Consider the following 27,092-nt stretch of genomic DNA (forward strand, 5'->3'; position numbering starts at 1 on the left):
GCCAAGGTTTTCCATATCTGGTATGCCCTAGATGTTGTTTATAAATAAAATTTTATAAACGTGTTAAAAAGAGGTATAAAATGCCTTTACAAAGTGAAGGATCTTTCTTAAAACCCCCAAATTGGGTAACCTTGTAAGTTTATGTTTACAAAATCAGATTTTCTAAAAGCACACTCTACCTGTGGTACCGTGTACATTAAACACACACAGCTATTTAGAGAGGTCAGTGGTAAGAGCTATCACAATGTAAATACATAAGAATGACACTTTAAGAGCCCCAACCATGTCACTGATCCAGGACCTAATATAAAACTTTTAACTTTGGGAAGTACTTGTATTTTCCTAGAAATTTCAAAATATAGGATGTTAAAGAATAGGCAGAAATCACAAACAAGCTGGAGTTTTTCAAGGTCACTTTCGATGTCTGTCATTTTACTATGAAAAATATAATAAATTCATTTTAGAGATGAAAATGACAATTATACTTTTCAAGTATTTGTTTCCTGTTGCAGAAGAAACCATCAAGGGAAAATGCTTTCCATTATATCATCATTAACAAAATTCACCCCAAGAATAACAATTTTTAAATCAGAAAGAAATTTTAAAATAAAGTTAGTGAAGTGATACACACACACACACGCACGCACACACACACGCACACACACATGCACACGCACACACACAAATCTTTTTATATTTCCTGATTTAACAAAGAAATATTCTAGGGAAACTGTAGACCAGATTGAAAAGGCTGGTAATTTTTCTTTCTTTGATTTTCTGCAGCACTTACTGTCTACATGAATCATTTGGCATGAGTGAATTATTTTGTATCTTTTCGTACATGCTGTCTCATCTGTACAACTAAAAAGTGAGCTCCTGGAAGTTCCCTGTGGCTCTAAGCCCAATGCCTTGAACATAACCTGTGTTCCCGAATCATTGATTGACATGTGCGTTTTCAGGGAGGAGCCTGATGAGATACACTTAAAACCTTTATTCACTGATTTACAAAATGTACAATATTTACAAAATTTAGGCATTAATCCCATATTGACATGAATACTGTGGGGAGTCTAAAAATAAATAAGTGGCACATAAGTTTATATACACATTGTGGCCCTTTGCACTTCAAGCCATCACCAATGGTGGGGTTTAATGAAAGGTTTAATGTGGTAGAAAAGTCAGATGGATGACTAGTCCTGGCCCTTTCACGTGAATGGCCCTTCCATGGCTCTGAGCCTGGGGATGGTGAGCAAACCTCTTCCTTTAAAGAGAATTATAAAACACCAACCATTCTGACAGGCATACAGGGTGTGAACAGCCACATCTGTATGCAATTTGCAGTGACCCTCTGCGTGGCAGATGACAACACTGTGGACCTGGTCCCTGCACACCAGCCAGGGAGGCTTTGGAGATCCTATTTTCTCATTAAGAACCAACATTTGGACTTTGTCTCTTATTCAAATTGCATGCAGTACTTGGGAGGTGTCAGTGGAGAGTGACCATGCACCAAAATGTGTTTGTAGATATGTACAACATCTTTAGATGTAGGATCAACCCGTCTCCTCTTTTAGCAAGAGGAATGAATGAGGAAACCATACCTTCCCCTCCAAAGAAAAAAAAAAACATCTGGGGACACATGCAAATGGCATCCTGCAAAGGCAGGACTAGACAAGCTCCACATGGTAAGATGGGCAAATTCCCATGAAGTCAGGCCTGGAAGTTTTCCTAAGGGTGGTAATTCCATCTTCCCTTCCTCTTCATTCCCACCTCATCCCATATAACCTAAAACAGAAGGAAAAGGCTTCATGTTCTCGAGCTTCTTAGAGCCTCAGCACCTTCATCCATAAAGTGAAAATACTAGTAATATTCCTTACATGGTTCTTGCAGAAATTATATTATCTAACTTATGTAAAGTGCTTAGCATAGTGCCTGGCACATAAGAGGAGTTTAATAAATATCTTGCTTTTGCTCCCTCTACATTCTCACCCCAGTTATAAGCAACATATTTGATAAGCCTGCCAAACTCTGATTTAAGGCCATTTTATGCAATTTAGACTATTGTGTATCAGAGTTACCACTATCAGTTCATATTTGGTCCCTGAGGAGGTCTCATTTCATGAGCCTGAGACATTTTTCTGTCCAGGGCAAATGGACCCTGACAACACTGTCTTCTTTATCACAAAAGCTCCACCAAATTGGATGCCAATATGTCCTTAGCCCTGCAGAGAAACTCTTACCAGTGATTGTCACCACCCGAATACTTCTTGAACCATATCACTGAGGAAACCATGAGCAAAAACCTTGAAGCCAATACGTTACTCTTGCTCGTAACATTAGTAACTTTTTTCAACACTGGTGCAAGTATTGTAGATACATATATTACAAGCTCTACCACTGTTGAAAAATAAGTATTCTAATTTGATAATTTTGTTCAGAATAAAAAATCTTTTACAATATATTTTAGTTTCTAGTTATGCCATACAAAAATAAATATTATATAAATGATTCACAAGGAAGAAGAAAAAATGTAACTTAGGGTGCCAAAAATATAGGAAGAATGGTAAAACTTTTACCATCTACTTCAAAAGCAATCATCTAAAAGAAATAGAAACTTTCCACTAGCTCTCCTTACTAGTCTCACCATCGCCCCACTGGTCCACCTACTTCTCATCCTAGGATATCATGTCTTCTTTCCCTGTTATTTGCCAGACAACTTGATGCAGAACTTTATTCCTAAAGTCACTAGGAATTTGGAAGAGAACTGGCAAAGCTCTTGGGAGGCGTGAATTGCAGATGAAGAGCTGGCTGAGCCACTTACTAGACCCTCACAGTGAACTAGGATCAACTCCCACACATTCTCCTTGACTTCATTTTGAAATCTTCTCCCTATCTAAATTAGCTATGTCTGAATAAAACCCTATGACTGGAGAAAATAACCCCCATACTGCTTTAGGGCACCCTGAACACCCACTGGTCCAGGTAGAATCCAGGATTTTATGGAGCACAACCAGGCACCAAATTAAGCCTAACCTCATCAATTATATGAAGGGTAAGCAGATACTTTACAGATGCTAGCTCCATTAAATTGGGAAAAATCCTTCTGCAGCCACATCTCTCCCCATACAACAGACTTATATAATTGCCTTTTTATCTTCCACACAGAGCAGAGGGAATATGATTCCCACCATTGGGAGAAGAATGTTGGAAAAATTAAATTGCAAATTGCTTACTACTTTTCTAGGGAATCAGTATCTCCAAGGAAATAGTCCATTCATTTTTAAAAGCAGTTTTAAAATTATAAGGCTGTAAGTGAATTCATAATTCTATTTAAACCAGTGGACCTTTACCTTTCTCCTGAAAAACACACAACTATTCATGTCCCTTTAGCATACTGCCTAACATCTCAGAGGGTCCCAGGACCTCTTGTGGCTCATGCATGTATTCCAATTTAAGAGCTCCAGATCTCGATAAATGCAGAATTATTTCTTGGAGTGAAAACAAAGATTTGTGGGGTATAACTCAGAGTCTGTTTTAGGGGCAGGCTGGCTTTGAGGAAGTCTTGGACTTGAAATGACTACATTGAAGCAATGCTTGTTCCTCATGGTAAGTGGAAATGCCTGGCCATGAAGACATCCTTGAGTGTTGTGGTTTCACACGTATAACTACTGTCAGGCCAATGACTCATGCATGAGTATGGACCATCAAAATCCCCATGGATCACTACTACATATCATGTCTTTGAGCTGCTATAACGTGAGTCCCAACCACACCCACAAGCAGGACACTATCACTGACACACAGTGCGGGCGACCATTTGTCTGATTTATGGGTGACGTTGTAGCAAACGTGGCATCGGTTTCATTTCGGGGGAGTGGCAAGTTACAAATATTTCCTTCACAACAGGAAGTGCAGACCTGAAAGAAAGGAAGAGAAAAAAGAAGGGCGATGAGAAGTTGGCAGGTCTTAGAAGGAGGCAGGGATCTTTGAAGGATTGACTATCTCCCTCATGGCAAGACTCAAATGAAGTTACCTGTTCTGCAAAAGAAACACCACCCTGCATTTAAGGGGGTGGGCAAAATTTCATCTGGAAGAAATGTGGTCAAAATGAAAGCCCCCAACTAAACTTCAAGGGACATGGGTTCTGCTTTTGGCATCCCACCATGTGGTTATTACAGTTTTACAACCTTCCTAGGTCTCAGCTATTCCATCTGTGAAGTGGGACTTATAGTATTTACCCTACCTCTCAAAAAGGCTCTTTCGGAATACTTGAGGAAACTTAAGAAAGCAACTTTCACTTGACAAATTTTCCCAGTGAGAGTGAAATGGCAACAACCTGGATAATTTAAAGTTAAATATTTACTTCCATTAGCGTTGTCTGCATAATTCTCTCCATTCTCATGGGTAAGCTAAGATTTGAAGGGTTTTCACATTTATTTCTACATTATACAGTTTTACTTGTAGATCATAGGAAAGAAATAAACCCAAGGAATTATTGACAGAAGTTATTTTAGGCCATGGCTACACTAAGTACAGACCAGCAGTTTCAGCATCTGCTGGGAGCTTATTAGAAATGCAGAATCTCAGACCTTGCCCTGAACTCAGTGAATTAGAGTCTGCATTTTAGCAAGATCCCCAAGTGATTTATATGCACAGCAATGTTTGAAGACTACGATATTAATATCATAAACAGTCATTACCCTCCAGAGGCTTCAATCTGGGCATCACCGTTAACATGGGCTAGGAAGACATTATAAAGTTGAAGAGAGAAACAAGGGGTCAGAAGTGAGTTTGAATTCTGTCTCTTCTGTCTCTATTACTTTACTAGCTTTGTGACCTGAGCACATGATATTACTTCTCTGGTCTTTAAACTTCTTCTGTGGCGAAGTAGCCACAATAATGTCTGAGAGCCTAGTTTGCTAAAGGGTCATGTAAAATTCTTGCGTTTATCCTTCATATTTTGAACCATGTGCAGGAAGGCACATTATACTTTAAAATTTACTTCTTAGTGTATTTGACAAGTCTTTTGAAAATTAGCTGTTTATGTTCTTGGGAGAAAGAAGCCCCTACCATTCCAAGGTATCAGAGTGGGCTTGCCCCTAAGCCCCGGAAAGGCAGCCTGATGGGGAGAAGTGGGCAGACTTCAAATTAAGGCCAAGGCCCATTATATAAGCTCATGCATACAGCCAGCTCTGAATGACCAGCAGGAGAGTCAGGGGCATTCCACACTCCAACCACAAGTCAGGCCATCTGGCTGCCTCCCTCTGATTCTTTATATTCACCTTCAAGGCTGGTCTTGCAGTTCATTTTACACTGAGTGCTTCTGTACAAGCACTGGATGGAGTTTCAGGGGAGCAAACCCACAAGGAGAGAGTTCTCTCTCACCTACTGAAATGATTCAGAAGCCAACAGATACTTTCTTCAAATTAGAATCCCACAAAAGACACAAGCCCCACTTTATAGACAGTTCTCAAAGCTAAATTGCCCTGGCCATTACCAGCTGAATGAATTGTTGGTGCAACTGCAATGTTTTACCATGAGGACATAATTGGTCCCTCATTCCTCTTCTTTCTTCTGAGTAAAGAAAGGGCTTATTATAATTTTCAGTACCTTCCTGATGTTGTATTTACATAATTTATACTGGTTATCCTATACCCTGGTATAAACTTTTATTTTTTTTTATAGCAAACAGGAAAGGAAGCCTCTTCTCATAATGGTATAAAGATGGCCTATATGGGGAAGTAAGAATTTGCTCATGAGCATGAGTCTGAAGGGGAAGAAGGCTGACTATTCTGTACCGGTCACTTGCTTTGTTGCCCAGACCTTGTGGCCTTCATGTTCCGAGTCTCTGCAGCCAGTGGACAAGCATTCTTCCAGTGGAACACAGCGTTTGGTGACAGAGATGCTGTTTCCTGTGACTTCCATTGTGTGCTGAGTGTAGCAGTATCTGGTCTCTGTCAACAGAAAAAAATGTTTTAATCAACCTAGAAAATGTTAGCCTAACCTGCCTGGAAGGATAAAAGGGGTGTCAACATTATAAATCCTGGAAAGATCTAACAACAGCACATGGGACGTACACTGTTTGGAGATGTGCTTGGAGATTCCCACTTCGCCACAGAAGAAGGAGGGCCTTACGAAGACAACTAATCTCTGCCCATTGCAATCCCCATAAACCAAGACCTGGTGGCTTCACTCTTTGCCTATCGACAAATTTTGCCACTGTGTTGACTTTTATTTTTAGAATAGGAGAGGCTTGGAAAGATGATTTAAGGTGTGAGAGTCATAGCAATTTTCAGGAAGATGAAATGGTAAAAAGGTTCAAAGAACCCAGGATGAAAAGACAAGAAGTTAGGCCAGTAACAAAAATCTTCAAGGAGATAAAAGACTAGCAGAGGTGTGTGTGTGCGTGTGTGCGTGCATGTGCATGTGCATGTGCATGTGTGTGTTTGGAAAATCAGCTCTTCCCAAGCAAGAGCAGAATGATTAAAAATAGATTCATTGTATCTGGAGAAAATAACTTTATCCCCCCAAAAAGAACTTGTCTAGGTGCATAGCTGGATCGTAGAATTCATTACAGAAGACCCTAACAATGAAGGTGTTCCTAAATTGAGGAGCATCATTTCTCCCTAGCATGACTTTGGTGTCTTTCTAGGAAGGCAGATGAAGAAAGACCATAATGTGAGTTTCTAAAGTCTTTAGAGGCTGAAAACTTGAGATTTCTTCCAAACTTCCACGGAGAATTTTTTTTAAAGACTAAAAAAAAAAAAAAAAAGGCATGGTCAATATAATTCTTTAAGTTCTTCAGGCAGTATTCAGCTTTCTAAGCCTGAATTTAGTTGAATACCCCTGCTCCACTTTCAAATTAAAAAAGAAAATGATTAATTCTTAAGAAACGCCACTGAGCTGTTTTTCATCTATATCTTGGGCCCAACTTTGCATACTTTACACGTTTTGGATATTTATTGGCTAATATGGAATTATGACCTTCTATGATATTATTTATTAGACAATAAAAATTCCCCCTACCAGAATCTGTCATAATTTTGGCAGCTTTTAACCAATGTATGATGTCCAAAGAAGAAAGCTGAACAATTTTAGCCTCTGAGAATGAACTAATACAGACCACACGGACATATCCTTGGAGTTATGAAAATTCAGGGGTTTTAATAATCTTCTAGATGTCCACACTTGACAGGAACCTGTGTAGCCTCCAACTGTGTCTTGCGAAGGGCAGCGTCTTGCCCAGCGGTTACACTCTTGGTAGGTGTACCCGGGCTGAGTCCCTGCCAGTGCTCTCCCCGCAAATGCTGTCCCTCCCCACACTGCACCCTGACCAGACCTGTCGGTTGAGATCAAGTCAAGACATTCCTAGCTTGCTCAGAGGAGTGGGGTCAGTAAGGTCATTCTATGCACTCACAAGAAATGTTGAAAGTGTTGTGTCTGGCAATATTTCTCCCAAAGCCCTAAAATATTTTAAAATTGGAGTGATTATGATTATTTTCCCGATGAAGAGGAGATGGCAGTTCTCCCCTGATTTTTTTTTTTTTTTAAAGCTTTTGACTGGTTTTAACATACAGAGGCCAGTGACCTAAGAGATTTAAAACACCTTCCAAAGAGGACTGATTTGCTTCTCTGGTATCAAGCTTGGACATTTATGGTTATGATAGGGACACGTTTCCCACCCCACCCCAACTTCAGATGTTCAGGTAAGCAATCAAAGAGGAATGTTCTTATTTTCTATCTCTTCATGCAGACAAGCAGGAGCAGCTCCCAGAGATTTTACTGTTCCAAATATAAATCTGAGCAGATAAGATCATATGTTTATGGAATAAGTAAATCATTAAATGGTTCCAGTTTTAGAAATTATATTTGTCCCACAGGTAGTGAATTATCTTGTTTTAGCTAAGTCATAGAAAAACAATTGGTGAACCTGATATAACTACCTTTAGTTCATACTTTTATGTCCAACAAACTCTCATTTAATTTATTAATTGGAAGCTTATTCCATTGAATGAAAGCGTACAGACAACAACTGTTGAACCTTTTATTTTTTTTCAGAAAAATATGCAAAAACCCAGTATTGCATAAGCCAATTCTTGCCATTCTGTGGGGAGAAGGGCGATCAGTGATGAAGGTGGAAAATAATTTTTTTCTTACACTTCACCAAGTACAGTCCATAAAACAAAGACATATCGAGAACACCCCATTACTTCTAGCACCAGAGACTTCGGTCTGAAGCATCAGTCCCTTAAAAGCATCCCTTCTCCTTCTCATCTTAAAAAACCTCAAGGTGAGTTATGAAATGTTAATGTGGGAAAAGGTCCTGTGGTTAAATAAGTTTGGGAAATGCTCAAATATAGTTGAACAGGTTTCTTTAGTGCACTTGCGACAGCCTTGAATTTGTATTGAGATCTCCAATGGGAGCAGGAACAGCGCAGGCAAAATTTCCCAAGTAGAACTAGGCGGACCACATGTGGCTTATCGCTGGACTGTAGAATTGATAAAAACTGAGTTTCAGCCACAAAGCATTGCTCTCCATGCATTTTGAATAATCCTTGGTTTAGTAACGAGGTTATATGAGAATCAAGCTGGCTGATAACTTCACACTAAAAGGATTTCAAAGGCTTTTATCTACAAGATAAAAGATGGATTTGAATTTCTACCAGGTTAGTTTCTGCCTCTAAACTCTCATATTCAGCACTGCATGGTACTCCCAGAGGTTGTGAAACAAAAATCTTGTACTGTGAGACTCATAGGCATTCAAGTAAAGTCAGAACTGAAAAAGAAAGCTTAATCAACTATTGGTAGACAAAGAATATAATTTTCATGAAATTCACACATACATACACAGATTCCATAACCTACTTCTGAAATTTAAAAAAGGTCCAAAGCTAAAATGTAAATTTCCACTTACTCATCAACATTCAGTTTTGAATAACAGAAACTATATTGAAACAAAATATATGTAAAATGATTTGAATTAAAACTAGACATTTAAAATGACCAACTCTCACCACACAGTTATTCTCTGTGGCTCCTCTAGTTTGGGTTTCTTTACAAATACATGTAATCATTATAGTAATGCTAGAGAACAAGTCACTAGGTGCGAGAAATTTAATGGCAGGAAAATAACTTTAATCACAGTATTACCAATTATATTGAAAAATAAAAGGCCAGTGTCATCTGTGGCACACTCCCTGCCTGATTCCTTACTGTGCACTCAGCCCTCCACATTCTGCCTTGCTCCTTCCAGGTCCTCCTCTGAGGTGGCTGTTCACCTAAGTGTCCAACTTGATGCTCTTCTCCTGTCTGATCCCATAGGATTTCTTTGCAGCCAAGGCTCTGCAGGATTCCTCGCCCTGGACTTCAGAGCTTTGTCTTCCTTTAGATTTTCTTCTACATCTCTAGTCTCTTATCTTCTAACACTTGCCCTGGCCTGAATGTCTTTATTCTCCCAAGCATACTTCTGAAACCTCGTCTCACTCAATTAACCTCATCCAACCCCTCATATCTCCAGTCTAATTCTCTTTCCTGGGCTATAGAACCAAATTTCCAACTATTTCCTGCAGTACCAGCAGCATCTTACACCTCACATGTCTCAAACCAATCACACCACTTCCCTCTCACTTACATCTGTTTATTTGCCTGTGTTTCTATTTCGGGAAGAGAAATCCTAAGATGTGGCACCTCGATCTTTGACCAGAAACTTCAGAATCACCTGAGACTTCTCTTGCCAACCTGGGTGTCTCTCCAAGTCCTCCAAAATGTCCCATTTTTCATCTGATCTCTTCTGTTTCATTTTCCATTTCCCCAATGCAGGACTCCATCATTTACTGTCTTCTTTGTCCCTGACCTCTCTCCTTTCTAATGCAGGTGTCAGACAACCACCAGACAGATCACCGAGACCAAGGTCAGATCATGCCATTCGCTGCCTATGAAAGCATGAAAACACTTAAACTCATGAATGATGCCTAACTGTCAAGGAGCCCTGACTGGTAGGTTTATTTGGACTTCCAGAGTGGACGGTACATGGCCCATTGTTCTATTTCTGCTCTTGAAGCTGTGTGTCAAGAATGTAGAGTAACTCTTCTTCCCGGCTGAAAGCATCAATTACATTTATAACTCAAAGCTTGGCATCTCAAACTCAGCACTTATTACTCGAGGTTCTCCTTGATCTAGATACCACACTACTACATCGTTTCTTACTAGGAACCTTGAGACTATGACACAACTTTTGACCATTTTTCACAACAAATCTTTTTTCCTGTCTTCTGCTCCTAGAAATCTAATGTTCTTCAAGGCTTAATCCAAATGACATAAATTCTGTGAAACTTTCCTTGATTTTCCACCCAACACCAGGCTCACAGCCTCCCTTAGCTTCCTTATTTGATGTCTGGCTTTCCTCCTAGATCAGGTTTCTAAACATTGGCACAATTGGCTTTGTTTTTTACTGGCCGCTTTTGTTTTTTAATTAAACTTTTGATTTCGAGGTAATTGTAGATTCACATGTATCTGTAAGTAATAATACAGAGAAATCCCATGTACCTTTTACCCAGTTTTTCCTGAATGGTAATATATTACAAAACTACAGTATAAAGTCACAATCAGGATATCGACATTGGTGCAATCAAGATACAAAACGCTCTGTCTCCACAAGAATCTCTCATGTTGACTTTTTGTACTCACATCCTCTCCCCTCCTGTCCCAGTCCTCTCTTTAACCCTTGGCAGTCACTAATTTGCGCTCCATTTCTATAATTTCGTCATTTCAAGGATGTTACATAAATGGAATCCTACGGTATGTAAACTTTTGGTGTTGGGCATTTTCATTCAGCCTAATTTACTTAAAAGTTAACCATGTTATGTGTATCACAAGTTTATTAATTTTTATTGTTGAGTAGTAGTATTCCATGCTATGAATGTACCAAAGTTGGTTAACCATTTCCCCACTGAAAGTATATCTAGGTTGGATATATCATTAATAAAGCTGCTATCAATGTGTGTAGAGACTTTTTTTGTGAACGTAAATTTTCATTTATCTGAAATAAATGTTCATTAGTAGAACTACCGGGTTGTATGGTAGTTGCACATTCAGCTCTTTAAGAAATTACCATGCTGTTTTACATTCCCACTAACAAGGTACAAGTGATCCAGTTTCTGCTAATTCTTACCAACATTTGGTAGTGGTGTTATTTTTTTATTTTAGCCATTCTGATAGATGTATAGTGAGATCTTGTGTTTTTAATCTGCATTTTTCTAAGGGCTAATAATGTTGAATATCTTTTCACGTGTTTATTTGTCATCTGTTTATCTTCTTTGGTGAAGTATATGTTCAATATTTTGCCCTTTTCCTAATTTTTTTATTTTTCTTACTCTTGACATTTGAGAATTCTTTATATATTTTAGACACTAGTCCTTTTTCAGATATGTGATTTGTAAATATTTTCTCTTGGTTTTTAGTTTGACTTTTCATCTCTTAACAAGGTCTTATAAAGCACAAAAGTTGTTTTAAAATTTAATGAAGTCCAATTTACCAATCTTTCTTTTTATAGACTGTGCCTTTTATACCAAGTACAAGAACTCTTTGCCTATCCCCAGGTCCCCAAATTTTTGTCCTGTGATTTCTTTTCTGAATGTTATATGGTTTTATATTTAAATCTATGATTCATTTTGAGTTAACTTTCGTAAAAAATGTAAGACTTAGGTTGAAGTTCATGTTTTGCCCATAGATGTCCAATTGCTCCAGCATCATTTGTTGAAAGGCTATCTTTCCTCCACTGGATTGCATTTTCACCTTTGCCAAAACTAAATTGAGTGTACTTCTGAGTTCCCTATTCTGTGCCACTGATTTATGTTTCTGTCTCTCTGCTAATACCACCATCTTGATGACTGAAGCCATGTGATAAATCTTAAAAAAGGGTAGATTAATTTCCTTCCACTTTATTCCTCTTTTTCAAAATGGTTTTACCTATTCTAGTTTCTCACCTTTTCATATGAATTATACAATAATCTTGTCTATACTGACAAACAATCTTGCTGAAATTTTGACTGGAATTTTATTAAACCTGTATATCAATTTGGAGAGAACTTACATCTTTATTACATTGAGCCCTTCATGTGAACATGGTAATTCTCTCCATTTGTTAAGTTTTCTTTGATTTTTTTTATTAGCATTTATAGTTTTCAGCATACATGTCCTGTTCATGTTTTGTTAGATTTACCTCTAAATAATTTAGTTTAATTTTTTGAATAATTATAAATGGTATTAAATTTTAAGTTCAGTGACCACATTAATTCATAATACATATAAATATAATTGAGTTTTGTGAGTTTATCTTAATATTTGTGACCTTGCTAAACTTACTTATTAGTTCTGAGAATTTTTTTTACAAATTTGTTGGGATTTTCTACAAAGAAAATCATGTCATCTGCGATAAGGGATACTTATTTTTTCCTTTCCAATCTGTACGTCTTTTATGTCCTTTTGCTGTCTTATTGCAAAGGGTAGAACTTTCAGCAATACATTAGAATAGAGTGGGTAAACAGAACTTTACAGTGGACAGTAGTTAAAATAAAAGTGATAAGGCAAAAGCATTGGATGGATGCTCCTATCTGAGGCAATCATGTTAATAGGAAATACTTGGACAAAAATACTGCGAACTGGAATAGGTTAGATGCTCTAAGAGTACAAGCAACAATCTTATTGAGGATGGTCAAACTTTTGGTTGAAAAACTGCTGGAACAAATATAAGGAATAAATTGGAGATTTACAATGCCAGCTGAAATAAACTACCTACCACCTCCTTAACAAAAAATAGAATAAAATTAAAAAGTCAAACAAAATTAAAACAACAACAATCTGTGCGAAAGCATAGGAGAGCTATCAAGGCAGATAGGATTTGAAGAGCAGTGAAATACAACATGATGAGCTGAGCCTGACATTCTATACTTGTTCTTCTTTTGAGGCACTTGCACAGGTAGAGAGGCTTAGGAGCCAAGCAGAAAGCCCTGCTAAGGGGCAGAAAAGCTGAGCATGAGCAGAGCTCTTGGCAGTCTCAAGGGAATTGGGAGGCAAAAACAGGACCCCAGAGATAGCAGGACAACAAGGAGAGATGGGAAGTACAGAGAAGTGAAGCTGATAGTCTCAGTATAAAAATCTAGGTTGGTGTTAATAACTTTTAGCACTTTTAAAATGTCACTCCACTAACTTCTAGCTTCTACTGTTTCTGTCAATACTAACCGTTGGGCATATCTCCGACAACAAGAACGAGCCCAAATAAACAACCAAATGCTTCATCTTAAAAACCTAAAAAAGGAAGAACAAATGATGCCTAAAGTCAGCAGAAGGAAAGAAATATTCAAAATTAGAGCAGAATTAATGAACCTGAAAAAAAATAGAAAAAATAAATGCAACAAAGTGCTGGTTCTTTGAGAAGGTTAATAAAATTGACAAACCCCTGGTTAGACTCACTAAAGAAAATAGAAAGGACACAAATAAACAAAATCAGGGATGAAAGAGGGGGAAATTATGACTGACATCACAGAAATACAAAGGATCATACAAGAATACTTTGAAAAAGTATATAATAGCAAATTTAATAACCTAGAAGAAATGGACCAGTACTTAGAAAAATACAACCTTCCTAGACTAAATCAAGAAGAACTGGAAAATCTAAATAGACCAATCAGTATAATGGAAATTGAAATAATCATTAAAAACTTACCAAAAAGTAAAAGTCCAGGACCAGATGGCTTCGCCAGTGAATTCTACCAAACATTCAAATAAGATTTAATACCTATTCTCCTCAAACTCTTCAAAATAATTGAAGAGGAGGCAATACTTCTTAACTCATTTTATGAGGACAATATTACTCTGATACCAAAGCCTGGTAAAGATAACACAAAAAAAGAAAACTACGGACCAATATCTCTCACGAACGCAGATGCAAAAATCCTAAATAAGATACTAATGAACTGAATACAGCAACATATTAAAAAGATTATACACTACGATCAAGTGGACTTCATCCCAGAGGCACAGGGATGGCTCAACATACACAAATCGATTAATGTGACACACCACATAAACAAATGAACAAATAAGAATCATATGATCATATCAATAGGTGCAGAAAAAGCATTCGACAAGATATAGCATCCATTTATGATCAAAACACTTAACAAAATATGTATAGAAGGAAAGTACCTTACCATAATATAGGCCATATATGACAAATACTCAGCCAACATTATACTTAATGGTGAGAAACTAAAAACCTTCCCTCTAAGATTAGGAGCAAAGCAAGGCTGTCCACTATCACCACTGTTATTCAATATAATATTGGAGGTCCTAGAGGTGCAATCAGACAAGAGAAAGATATAAAAGGCATCCAAATAGGAAATGAAGAAGTCAAACTGTCAATATTTGCAGATGACATGATTCTCTATATAGAGAACCCTAAAGACTCCACAAGAACACTACTAGAAACAATAAGCAAATACAGTAAAGTTTCTGGATACAAAATTAATGTTCAAAAATCCATAGTGTTCCTATACTCTAATAATGAAGTGCCAGAAAAAGAAGTAGAAAAAATAATTCCTTTTGCAATTGCAACAAAAAGAATAAAATACTTAGGAATAAATTTAATGAAACAAGTGAAGGACCTATATAATGACAACTATAAGACCCTATTAAAAGAAATCAAAGAAGATACAAAGAAAAGGAAAGATAGTCCATGTTCTTGAATTGGAAGAATGAACATAGTTAAAATGACCTTATTACCTAAAGCATTATACAGATTTAATGCAATCCCCATCAAAACCTCATGGGCATTTTTTAAAGAAAGAGAACAAAAATCATCATATTTGTATGGAACCACAAAAGACTCCGAATTGCCAAAGCCTTTCTGAGAAAAAAGAACGAGGCTGGAGGCATCATTCTGCCCGACTTCAAATTATACTACAAAGCGACAGTAATCAAAACGACATGGTATGGGCAACAAAACAGGCACACGGACCAGTGGAACAGAATCGAGAGTCCAGAAGTAAACCCATATATATATGGGCAAATAATTTTCGACAAAAAAGCCAAAAACATACAATGGAGAAAGGAAAGCCTCTTCAATAAATGGTGTTGGGAAAACTAGAAAGCCACCTGCCGAAGAATGAAACTAGAGTGTTGTCTATCACCACACACCAAAATTAACTCAAAATGGATTAAGGACTTAAATATAAGACCTGAAACGATAAAATGCATAGAAGAAAACATAGGAGCTATACTCAATGACATTGAACTTAAAGAGGATTTTATGAATTTGACCTCAAAAGCAAGAGAAGTAAAAGCTAAAATAAAAGAATGGGACTACATCAAACTAAAAAGCTTCTGCTCAGCAAAATAAATTGTCAACAAGGTAAAGATATAACCATCCGAATGGGAAAATATATTTGCAAGCAACACCCCTGATAAGGGCCTAATACTTAAAACATACAAAGAACTCATATGACTCAATAACAACAAAAAAAGCTAATGATCCAATCAAAAAATGGGCAGAGGACCTGAACAGACACTTCTCCCTAGAGGACATACAAATGGCCAACAACTATATGAAAAGATGCTCAACATTGCCAGCTATTAGGGAAATGCAAATCAAAACCACAATGAAACGCCACCTCACACTTGTTAGAATAACTCTATATAACAGGACAAGTAATAACAAATGTGGGAGAGGATGCAGAGTAAAAGGAACCATCATACACTGCTGGTGGGACTGAAAATTGGTACAGACACTATGGAAAATCATATGGAATTTCTTCAAAAAATTAAGAATTGATCTACCATATGATCCAGCAATCCTTCTACTGGGTATTTGCCCCAGAGACTTGAAAACTCATATCCAAAAAGATATTTGCACATCGACGTTCATAGCAGCATTATTCACAGTGGCTAGGACATGGAATCAACCTAAGTGTCCTACGACAGATGATTGGCTAAAGAAGCTGTGGTACTTATATACAGTGGAATATTATTCAGCCACGAGAAGAGATGAAATACTGCCATTTCCAACAACATGGATGGACCTCGAGATAATTATGCTAAGCGAAAATAAGCCAGACAGAAAATGTTGAAAATCACGTAATATCACTTATATGTGGGATATAAACCTAAAAGCAACAAATGAGAAGGTCAAACAAACAGAGACTCATGGACACGGACAATGGACTAGTGGTTACCAAAGGACTATAGACTAGTAGTTACTAGTGGGATGGGGGAGGAGGGGAAAGGTAGACAGGGTAAAGGGTGTCAAATATAGATGGATAGGGAAAGGGTGAAGTGAGAAGGGTAAAGGGGATCAAATATAGGTAGCTGAAGGAAACTGGACTTTGGGTGGTAATCACACAATAGAATATACAGATGTCAAATGATAATGTACATCTGCAAATTATATAATTGTATTAACAAATGTTACCTCAAAAAACTTAATAATAAAAAAAAATACTAACTATTGGCAAAGTTGTACAGCATTCGGCACTCTGAGGCACTGCTGGAGAGAGTGTAAATTGGTACAGCCACTCTGGAAAAGTATTAGGCAGTCACTGGGTAAGTCAAAGCATACACGTGGCATGCCCCATGCATGGGGAATAGATCTAGCAGTAATGCATATATATATGTGCCAAAAGACATGTGCGAGAATGCTCATTGCATTAAAAGACTGGAAACACTCCAGTGTCCATCAACAGTAGAATCAAGTTTAGTGTATTCATATAATGATCTACTATGCATTTGTGAGGAAGAAAGATTTTGCTGTTCACAGAAACATGGATGAGTTTTCACATATATAATGTGGGAAAGGAGTACATTCTATATGATTCCATTTATATAAAGCTCAATGATAGCAGTCACAATTGTGTTACCTTTGGTAGGTGGGGTATAATGACCAGGGACTCCAGTGGGCTTCTGGGGTTCTATTGCTTAACATGGGTAACAGACACACAGCATGTTTGTTCTGTGAAAATTCACTGAGCTCTGCACTTATGATCTATTTACTTTCTAGTATGCATGTTAAACTTTACTAAAAAAAAAAAAAAATTTAACTTTAAAGAAGTAGATATTCTAAGACTTCCATTTAGCAATATGACAAGATAGATCATCTGAACACCATCACACTACATAGCAGCCAGAGTGCTGAATAACATATAACCAATAGCTTCTGTAAATGTACAAATGAACTCTTCAGAAAGTCAGGGAAATCCCAGGGACCAACACTGGGTAAAGTATCGATTTGTCTACCCTGGGATGGGAGAATGCTAACTGTAAGAAGATGCAAGGCCTGGTTCTTAGAGGTAGAACAGAGATCCTGTAGAATGGTAGGAACCTTGATGGGCTATGTCTTGTCTAAGGTTGCCTAAAAGAGACAAAAATCCCCCCTGGATAAAGTAAAACACAAAGGTTGTCTCTCTCAGCCTGGTCTCTGTCCGGGACAAAAAGAGTTAACAATGAAGTCTTTCGGAAAATGTGTAACCATGGGCTTGTTGTCAGCTGAGCTGGGGATCACATTTATATTTCTTGTTTATTCCAGACATCAGATATGGAAAGAGTCATCAAATGACATGCCCAGGTTTTCCCTCATTTTCACAGAAGAGTGAGCATCATAGAAATTGGAGCCAAAAGAATACATGTCCCTCCCTCTCAAGATTTCTCTTGGTCTGATTTTATATCGGCAATAATTTCAAATGAAGATTTTGCCTTAGAGGGAGACATCTGCATTTCATAATTAAGAAGGAACATTAAATCCTTGAGGCTTAGGTAGCCTCTGAAGAACAAGCCTTTCTAAAAATTATGATGTTTCTGACTTGACATTTAATTCCAGAGACTCTTAATAAACACTTATACGGTCCTCCTCTCAAGGAGATTTTAACATTGCAGCACAGAAAAAAAGTTATGGGCAAAAAACACATGGCTCTGAGCATGCAACATTCAACTCTTGTTTTCCTTTTACCAGTTCTTTCAAATGGCCCCTCGTATGATATGATTTCAAGACCCTTTCCCAGTCTGGTTTACAGTCAAGAAAATTGCACAGATTTATAATGAGGGGTTGATGAAATTAAGGTTATTGCAAAGGAAGTACTCAGAGACCAAAGACTAAAGGAAAGCCTAGCAAGTGAAGCAACATGATCAGTTATACAGGGCATCTTAAATTCTCACGTCAAGAGAGGGAGTATGGTACCAGGAATCTGTAACTGCCAGAGGCAAAGGCAAAAGTAATGGAGGAGAAAGTACTTACTAACACACATTTCAAAAGTAAGAGTGACAGGAACCCGAGTTAGCTAGAGGTGGCTGGCTGATGCCACCATTGGCTGTCAGAGTGATTCTACTTAAGGCAAGGTTTTCTTGATGTTTATTTGACCAAATGATGATTCACAAGTCTATTGAATCTGCAAGCAAGCTTACCTCAGCTGCTAAAATACAGTGTCTCTATGCGCATCCACGTAACTGACTTCGGCTTCTGAAAATTCTTAAAATTCAGGAGTTCCCCTAAGCAACTTGGGATGTGGGCTTATATGGTAGAGATAAGAGTAAATACTAACATAAAATGGTTTTTTCACTTTCAACAAGTTATTGTCACATTATGTAATAACTGAAACCTAGTTCAACATGTCACAAAATAAACAGAAAGCCAGGAATATTACAGAAAGCTGGGATGTTTTTCCATAGCTATACTTACTAAGCCTGTTGGTAATGCTATCTATAGCTGCTTCGAACAAACTAATGATAAACAAAAATTAAGTCAAGGGTTAGTTGGTAGTGAGACACATTTTATATTTTAATCTAATAATAATGACACTGTTTTCATCATTAGAAAAATCTGGAGAAAGCCCAGAGAAAGGGATAAATAACTCATGGGCAATAGAGTTGGTCAAGAAGGTAGCTGAGTGAGGCTTTAGTCCTCATGCCACACCTGATATTCAGGACCCCACAGATATAACCCGGCTCCACTATTCGTTCCTACTGTTCTCTGACCTACTAGTTGCTACACTCAGTTCAGGTGTCTCCCTGTCCACTAAGCACACTTGGGGAACCCTGTCTCCATGCATTCGCTCTGAGTGACATCCCAGAAGACACGCCCTCTTCAATCTTCTACCTCCATTGCCCACCTGGAGGGCTACTGCCATCCACCCAGCCCATGATGCTGTCACTGGCCACCTCAGCCCCCAAGCAGCAATTCTTCCCTTAAACTCCCACAGTATTTAATGTCACATTTCATTTGGCACTTGCCTTTGCTCTGCTATTTTTGACATTTGATATGTTCAGATCTTATCTCCCCAGCTAAACTGTGTGCTCCTTGAAAGAAGAAACCTGATTGCTATCTTTCACTGCATAATCTCCCAAAGGGCCGTGAGTGGTGATTCTGTGTCATGAACTTTAGGGCATCGCTTTTCATTTATCCCTATAAATATAAGGACAAAAAGATAAAAGTGGGAGGTGGAAAAAAGGAAAAGGAGAAATTGCGTAAAGACTTAAGACACTTTTAAGCACCTGTGCTTTGGAAGGATATATTTTGACCTCAAAAGATAGTATTGAGATAGAGCTTCCTCCTTCCCTGAGATGAGTTTGAGCAGAGTGCTACCAGTGTCTGTTTTTGATTTGTGACAGGGATATACTCGTACACCATCAGACATGGACTGAGCCTCTACGAAACAAGGCCCAAAGCCTGAGTGAGCCCCAGTCCACAGCCCCTCCTTTTCCTCTCATCATCATAGGTAGGGTGATGCTGAGAGAATCGCTGTCACAGTTCCTATACAGTAGCTCTGATCAGTAGCTCTGTACCAAAAGCTAACCTGCCAGCTTTGTCACAGCAGGAAGCAGCCCAAAAGTTATTGGCTATACATGCAAATCATTCTGTTGTGATCCAGTCACTGCTGACAGTGGTTCTCAAATGTTACTACATATCAGCACCACCCAGGGAGTGTTTATAACTCCTTATGCTCCACCACACCCATACCATTTATATATGAATCTCTGGAAATGACTCAGGCATCAGTGTTTTTAAAATTTACCCTGTGTTTTGAATGTGCCGCCAAGTTTGAGAAGCAGTGGTTTCACCGGGTCCATCAGCAACCTACCCAAATGGTCATCCTTCAAGGGGGGGATGTTAGAGAACACCAGCTGGGTCCGAAATGATCATATGGCTGCAGAAGGCAATGCGGACAGGAATCATCTTGAATACCCGGATGGCTTGTGATTAAGCCAATCTTTAGTGTCTACACATTTTCCCTTCTCTGTGGCCTTTTCATTTGCATCTCCACCGCAAAGTAACCAAGAGGAATCTGGAGATGACAACACTTCATTTCACTCTCTATTAGTGCGGAGAAGAGCTCCCAGTGGTTCTTGCTCCTGACTGTTCGTTAGATTTACCTGTGATATTTATACACACACACTGGGCAGGGCCCTCATCTCAGAGATGATGGCTTGGTTTGTGCGGAGCTGTGGTTCTTGACACGGGGTCTCCAGACCAGCACTATCTATCTGCATCACCTGGGAACTCTTTAGAAATGCAAAGTCTTGGACTTACTGAATCAGAGACTAGAAAAGGGGAAGGACAGGGTGGGGGCATAAATCTGTGTTTTAATAAGCCTTCCAGGGAATTATGATCACACCAAAGTGTGAGAACCATTGGGTTAGCAAGGGCACAGTTTCCACTGATTTTGAAAAGACCCGTAGGCTCCCCACTGGGCAGCCTAGGTGGAGACTCATGGATTAAATAGTGTTGGCTTAAGTCGCTGACATCTATTTCTTAATTGCAGTTTCTAGGCTTTCCCAATGTCTAATCCTCTGTGAGAAACAGAGTGCCTTTCACTGGGCTGAGTATGAGAACTCTTGCATTATGTTGAAAACCAATAAATTTGGTGTCGGTGAGTTCAGTCATTTTAACAACAGCAGTGAAGCCCATCTAACTACTCACTCAAACATTTGTCAGTAAAATGCCCCATCCTCATCAAATGAATTGACTTTCTTCCAAAAATAAAGCAGCCAATTAATCGTAACTCTGTAGCCAAATATAACCATCTTTTTTAATTTAATAGGATAAAAGAAATATGAATATGAAGCATCTACTTCATTTTGAAATGGGCCTTTGGGTCAAAATTTCATGCTTCAATTGGACATCCGTCGCATCCTTCAAAGAGAACTTAATAGTTTAAAAGGCTCAGGGTTTTTATTTGCGCAATGATGACATTTAGAATTCTAGCTTTCATGCAGTCTCAGGATTGAAGCCTCTGGCAAGATATGTAATAAATGGAATCTTTATATGAACATCGATTCATACTTTACATAAAGGGCGCTACTATGCAATGACTAATGCTTCAAAGAGTGGGTTACGGGCTGGTTATTCTCTTCATGTCCTGCATGTGGCTGGGCCTGAAGGTGAGAAGTATCACTCACCTTTTCTGGAGCTCCAACAATGCATCACAAGAAAGGGGGCAATCTTATGAATCGGTTTATGACTCTGAGAGTCTTTGATGATGTCATTGGTATGGTATAAGCAATCTGCTAATAGATGGGAGAAGCAACTGAGATTATAAGCATGCTTCTTTCTATACATGCATCAAGATTGACAGGGATGTTCACTCATGGACAGCTCTGAGGACCCCAGTCTGTTGTTAACTGAGAATTTACCTCGAGGACAGTAGATGTCTGGAGCCCATCGGTTGCACTCATAATTGTCTGCTGCCTTTTCACAGGTGAAACACTTAAATCCACCAGGATATGGTGTGGCTACAAAAAGCATCAAGAGAAAAGATTAACTTTTTAGACTTAGAACACAATCTTACATTGTGAAGTTAGACATTTTCACTTTTTCAAAAGGATTCTCAAAACAGCCTGGAGGTTTCTTTAAAAACTGAACATGCAACTACAATTTGACTCAGAATTGCATTCTTTGACATTTATCCCTGAGAAATGAAAACTTATTTTCACACAAAAATCTGTACACAAATATTCACAGCAACTTTATTTGTAATAGCCCCAAACTGGAAACAACCCAAATGTCCTTCAATGGGTGAAGGTTAAACAAACCGTGCTATATCCATACCATGGGACACCAGTCAGCAATAAAAATGAACTATTAATACATTCAATGGCTTGGATGAATTTCTGGGGAATTATACTGAGTGAAAAAAAGCCTATCCCCAAAGGTTATATACTATATGTAACATTTTTTAAATGAGAAAATTTTTAGAAATGGAGAAAAGATTAGTGGTTGCCAGGGGGTGGATTGCAATGGTAGGGGGCAGGCTTAGAATGAGGTGGGTGTGATGCCAACAGGAGGAATCCATGTGCTATTGAAGCTGTTTGAGTTTTGACTTGGTTATAAACACACAAACCTGTACATGATAAAATTATGCAAAACGAAATATATGTACACACACACACACACACACACACACACACACAAATGAACACAAGTAAAACTGGGGACCTTCTGAATGAGGCCAGTGGATTGACGTATCAATGTGAATAACCTGGCTGTGATATTAGTCTACGGTTTTTCAAAATGTTCTCATTGGGGGAAAATGGGTTAAAGTATACATGGACTCTCTCTATATTATTTCTTACAACTGCTTATGAATCTATAGTTATCTCAATAAAATTATCAATTTAAAAAAGGCACTTCGGATTTCCAATTATTTGCTTTTATGTATCAACTTACATAGACAGGTCAACATGTAAATATAAATATTAGGTTCAATCATAAAAAGTTTCCTGATGTTTGACCATTTTTTACCTGTGAAGGTTGCAATTTATTTGGTTTAATCTAATATTTTTACCTAGTCAGACCTGACATGGTTAAGAATTCCTGGGAATCGTTAAGTATCAACCAGGAAAAGAGTTTTTCATTGCTAAAATCTACGCTGCCTGTGCAGAAGCAACCCTCCTAAGGGGGTCTCGGGCCCATATCCAACTTCCGTGGGGCAGCATGCTGAGACCCCCTAGGGGCAGGGATGCACTATAGTCTTCTAGGACCAGCTGAGGGATATATAATTCCAGGAAGGCTCGCCTGTCCCTTCCCCTGAGTTGCATCTTCCTGTCTTCCAAAGAGACTGTCCTCCAGGTACTTGTATTCTCTGCCTTACATTTATGCTCAGGCAGAAAGGAGTCCCATGAGAGTCATGCTCTAGAGAGTGTAGCACACCAGGGCCTTAGTGGCATTTAAGGACAAGGATCCACAATGAATGTCAGGCCAGGCTGTCTCTGACCTTTTCGCTAATGTTCTTTTTTTTTTTTTTACCCCACTGATGTGCTTTACTTGCTCCTTAGTTCTAATCATTTGCTTGCTTCGCTGCTTAGAGTTTTGCCTTTTAAAAACAGAACGTGTGTGTGTGTGTGTGTGTGTGTGTGTGTGTGTGTGTGCATGTGTGTGTGTGTGTGTGTGTTTAATTTGTAAAATTACCTGGCCTCTTTGAAAGCTGCAAACACTCAAAAGCTTCATCTGCAGAAGCCAACTGTTCTCCCTCGCAGATGGCTGAGCCTGCATATCGCACTGGAGGAAATAATCATCTCAGGGTAAATTGCTTTACCCACATGGAACCAATTAAGTATGTTATCAAAAATAAATGAAGGAGGAGGCATCAGCTTAAGGCCAGAATTATGGGCCAGATATAACTTTGATTTTCACCTTGCCTAGATTTTCATCCTTGCACTTGCTTGTAATAATAGTTCACAGAACTGACTGACAATATTGAGTAAACTAGCAGTATCAAAAGTCATAACCTGTCTTAAAAAGGCAGGTAACTGGACCTTTTTTTGGGGTCCATTTAACTGTTCTGTGTTCCTCCAAGTAATTGTGACTCAAATTCATAAACAGAATGATAGTGCATGCATGGATAGTTGTAGAAATAGAGGATGGAAAGCAGCTTAGACATAGCCATCCAACCATTTCATTCTCGATGAAGAAATTTCACTGTGGGGAAACATGCTCTCTCTAACGTATAATTATAATAAAACAGAAGTAAACTATTTTGTCAAACCACACACAAATAATTCTTATATCGCTACATCACACCACATAGATAAGTGGGTTACATTTAAGTTGAAAGAGCCTAGTTTAGGTAAGCACATGCCTGAAGAATTTAAAATAGGTTCTCATACTCCAAAGCCATTCAAACATTTTCATGGACATTTTAATTATTTTTATAAATGCCATTATGAGAAAAACCATACAAAATATTTTAGGAAATTATTCTAATTGATATGTTAAAAAATAGTTTCACTATCAACTTTAAAATATTTAATATATGTTTAAAAGATAGAAGTTTAAAATAGTTTGTAAATTTTGAAGTACAATTTGATTTAAACAAAGATGTTAACTATTTGTCTAAAAACAGCATTTCTCAAAAAATGATCATATACACCAAGGTTTATGACTGCAAGCTAGCCATACCACTTCAGCTTGCATGATTGATTCACTAAAGTATCCAATTTTATCTGTCTGTCACTGTAGCTAGTAAAACTTTTAGCTGTCTTTTTGGATTAGTTATTCCTGGAAACTTTTCCATCAAACACAGAAATTAAGAACTTTGAATAAAGATTGATAATCCAGCTGTTCCAAGAATAAATTTATAGAGAACCTAATGTTAGTAAGTTGCAGTGTTCCCGAATTTGGATTATTTAATAGACTCTTCAGAATTATCTTGTGCAAGACTAGAGACATATTAAATTAAATACTGTCATTTCTTACACAAGTAGAACTGGACTCTGAAATTAACTCAAAGTACATCAAAATTTAAACAAGAATATGAGCTAAAACACTATGGTAGCAAAATGAAGCTTTGTTTCAAATTATTTTATCTCTGAATGTTTTATCAGCATATATCACCAACAATTAACCAAATTGATCTCAGTTTCAGTGTTTTATTTTTAAATCTACAACTTCATATCTGTGTGCATTCTCAAAAATGGCATTCTAATATTTGCTCATAGGAATTTGTACTTACATCTTGGCAGATAGTACTGACCAGTGGATAACCAAACCCTCTTCAGTGACAAATCTCTGCAGACAGTCTCAGCTTTAAGTTGATAATTGTAGCACAATACCAAGTAATGGTTAAATTCTTGCCTCTGAAAATATTTAGCCAAAAATAAAGTCTACAGTTGAACAACTATCTCCAGTAACTTGCTAACTGATACTGTATCTGATAAGTTATTTTAAAAGGACTGCAAAGAGGTTCCTAAGAGATGCTCTATTTTTTTTCTTTGTTACTTCAAAGCAAGTAAAGTTTCAAATTGTTGTGGCCCCAGCTGTGAATGAATCTAATTTGGCTCTTGATCACAGAGTTAATAAGCTTAGTACTCTGTATTTCAGGGCATAAGTCCTTGGTCCCTCAAGAGAAGGTGATTGCAAAGAAAAAAAGAAACGCCAAAGTGCCCAGTTACTTCCTGTAACATAATCTGTCCATTAACTTTCATGGTCAGCCATAGTTCAGCCGACCATATTCATTTGTAAAGGCATCAGAAAAGATTTCGTCTTTGTTTCCATCTCTTGGAACTTTTGCCTGGCTGGACAAAGGCCTTCAGTTCCCAAAACCATGGGGAGAAGAGAATATTGTTGTGAAATGTCTGCTGATGTGTAATGTAACCAAACATTTTTAAATTCTTGCCCAATTAATATCCATTGTTTTTGGAAATGATGCAAATATAAAATTTCTAGAAATTTAATAAATTGATCTTCCTTGCCAGTCCACTTGGCAACAAAATATCGTCAATATAATTTTAATACCATGAACATATTTCTGGTAGAAATGCATTTCCTGGTACCTTTCTAGAAAGTCCCCTTACTCCCTAAGACTTGCATAGTATAGAATTATGAAAAAACTTCATTGGCTCTTTATCTGGGCATAAGCGAGCCCACTGCGGGAATATAGTGCTTTGGTCCATATGATTAAGGGAAGTCTCACCAGAGGAAAACTGGATCTCTCAGAAAAGACTTCTATTATAAGGAAAGAAATGGAAGCCAAGAACAGGTTGATGTCAGTATGTTAAATTCTGCTATCTCAGATCATGGCTAACAACCAAAAAAGTAGCTCCATTTCTGTTAACACTAACTCTTGTTTCAAAGGATTTATTAAGTTTTGGTACTTCAATTATGAGCTGGGAAAAAAATCATCATTTTTCACGTGAAAAAGAAAAAACATACAAATTATAGAAAAGAATGTTATTGAGGATAGTGCCTAAAGTTTGAAAGCTATAAAGTTTTTCTTTTAGGGGCTTAGAAACTTCAAAGATTAGGGAACAAGAGAGCAAAGGAGATTAGTCACGGGAGGCTGAATTTTCCCAGCCCAGGTTCCAATCTCACACCACTTATTATCTCTGAGGGCTGTTTGGGCCCAGAAGAAATGAGTTTATGTTTGTCTGGTGTGAAAATTTTGTGCATCTTCTCACATCCCCAGCATTACTGCGTTTCTCCTTGGGCAGGTTCCGAGTTTTATCTAACATTAATGAAATCTGGCTCACTCACTGAACCCAAGAAAGTTCTTTTTGCCTCCATCTACAAAGCGAGGTGATTATATAAATAATTCAAGATCAAACTAATCCCACACTTCCCTCATATATTTTTCAGAGTCACTATTTTACAGAAACCTCCTTATTTGTAGAGACCGTTCCATCTAAACATGGACTAGTGAGTGCTGTGCAGGGCAGAGGCCCATGACCGTTGAAAAAAATCAAAGTGTAAAAACAAGCAGACTAACACCAAAAACTTCTGAAATAGGGTACAGAAATGTGAAATTAATTCTGCTTGAAAGTGAGCGGAGTAAACAAAATTCCAGCCAGATAGGATCCATTGATGGTGACTTCAAACTAATAAAAACTTTGACTCCCCAGGTACAGAGACTCTGAAAGAGAATTCAGCCAGACCTGCTGGTGAATTGCCTGTGTATACTCTAACTTAGGAATGACTTCTTTCATCCTTCTCCATATTTCAAAACCATATCAGAAAGCCTCACTGATTTTTTCTGTATGGCAAGTTCTTTCTAATCCAGCCAGGGCTCTCTTTAATTAACAGAGGTCACATGAGCGGAACTCTTCCACCAACTTCTAGAGAG

General features: G+C 38.0%; 1 protein-coding gene across 4 annotated transcripts in view; it reads right to left on the reverse strand.

The window, feature by feature from the left end:
- Positions 1 to 971: 971 nt before the first annotated feature.
- The window catches only part of LYPD6 (LY6/PLAUR domain containing 6), a 111,350-nt gene continuing 85,229 nt past the window's right edge, over positions 972 to 27,092 (reverse strand). For 2 of the 4 annotated variants that reach the window (XM_016151124.2, XM_016151125.2), the window contains exons 3-5: positions 21,670 to 21,768; positions 5,821 to 5,951; positions 977 to 3,914 (exon numbers count right to left, since the gene is read on the reverse strand). In XM_016151124.2, coding sequence (XP_016006610.2) covers positions 3,747 to 3,914; positions 5,821 to 5,951; positions 21,670 to 21,768 — 398 coding nt within the window. In that variant the 3' untranslated portion in view covers positions 977 to 3,746. Of the gene's footprint in view, positions 3,915 to 5,795; positions 5,952 to 21,669; positions 21,769 to 27,092 lie in introns of all 4 variants that reach the window. The other 2 variants (XM_016151129.2, XM_016151128.2) reach the window with 2 other exon arrangements.

Source organism: Rousettus aegyptiacus, unplaced genomic scaffold (genome assembly GCF_014176215.1).
Source record: "Rousettus aegyptiacus isolate mRouAeg1 unplaced genomic scaffold, mRouAeg1.p scaffold_m13_p_2, whole genome shotgun sequence".
In the NCBI taxonomy this organism is placed as follows: Eukaryota; Metazoa; Chordata; class Mammalia; order Chiroptera; family Pteropodidae; genus Rousettus; species Rousettus aegyptiacus.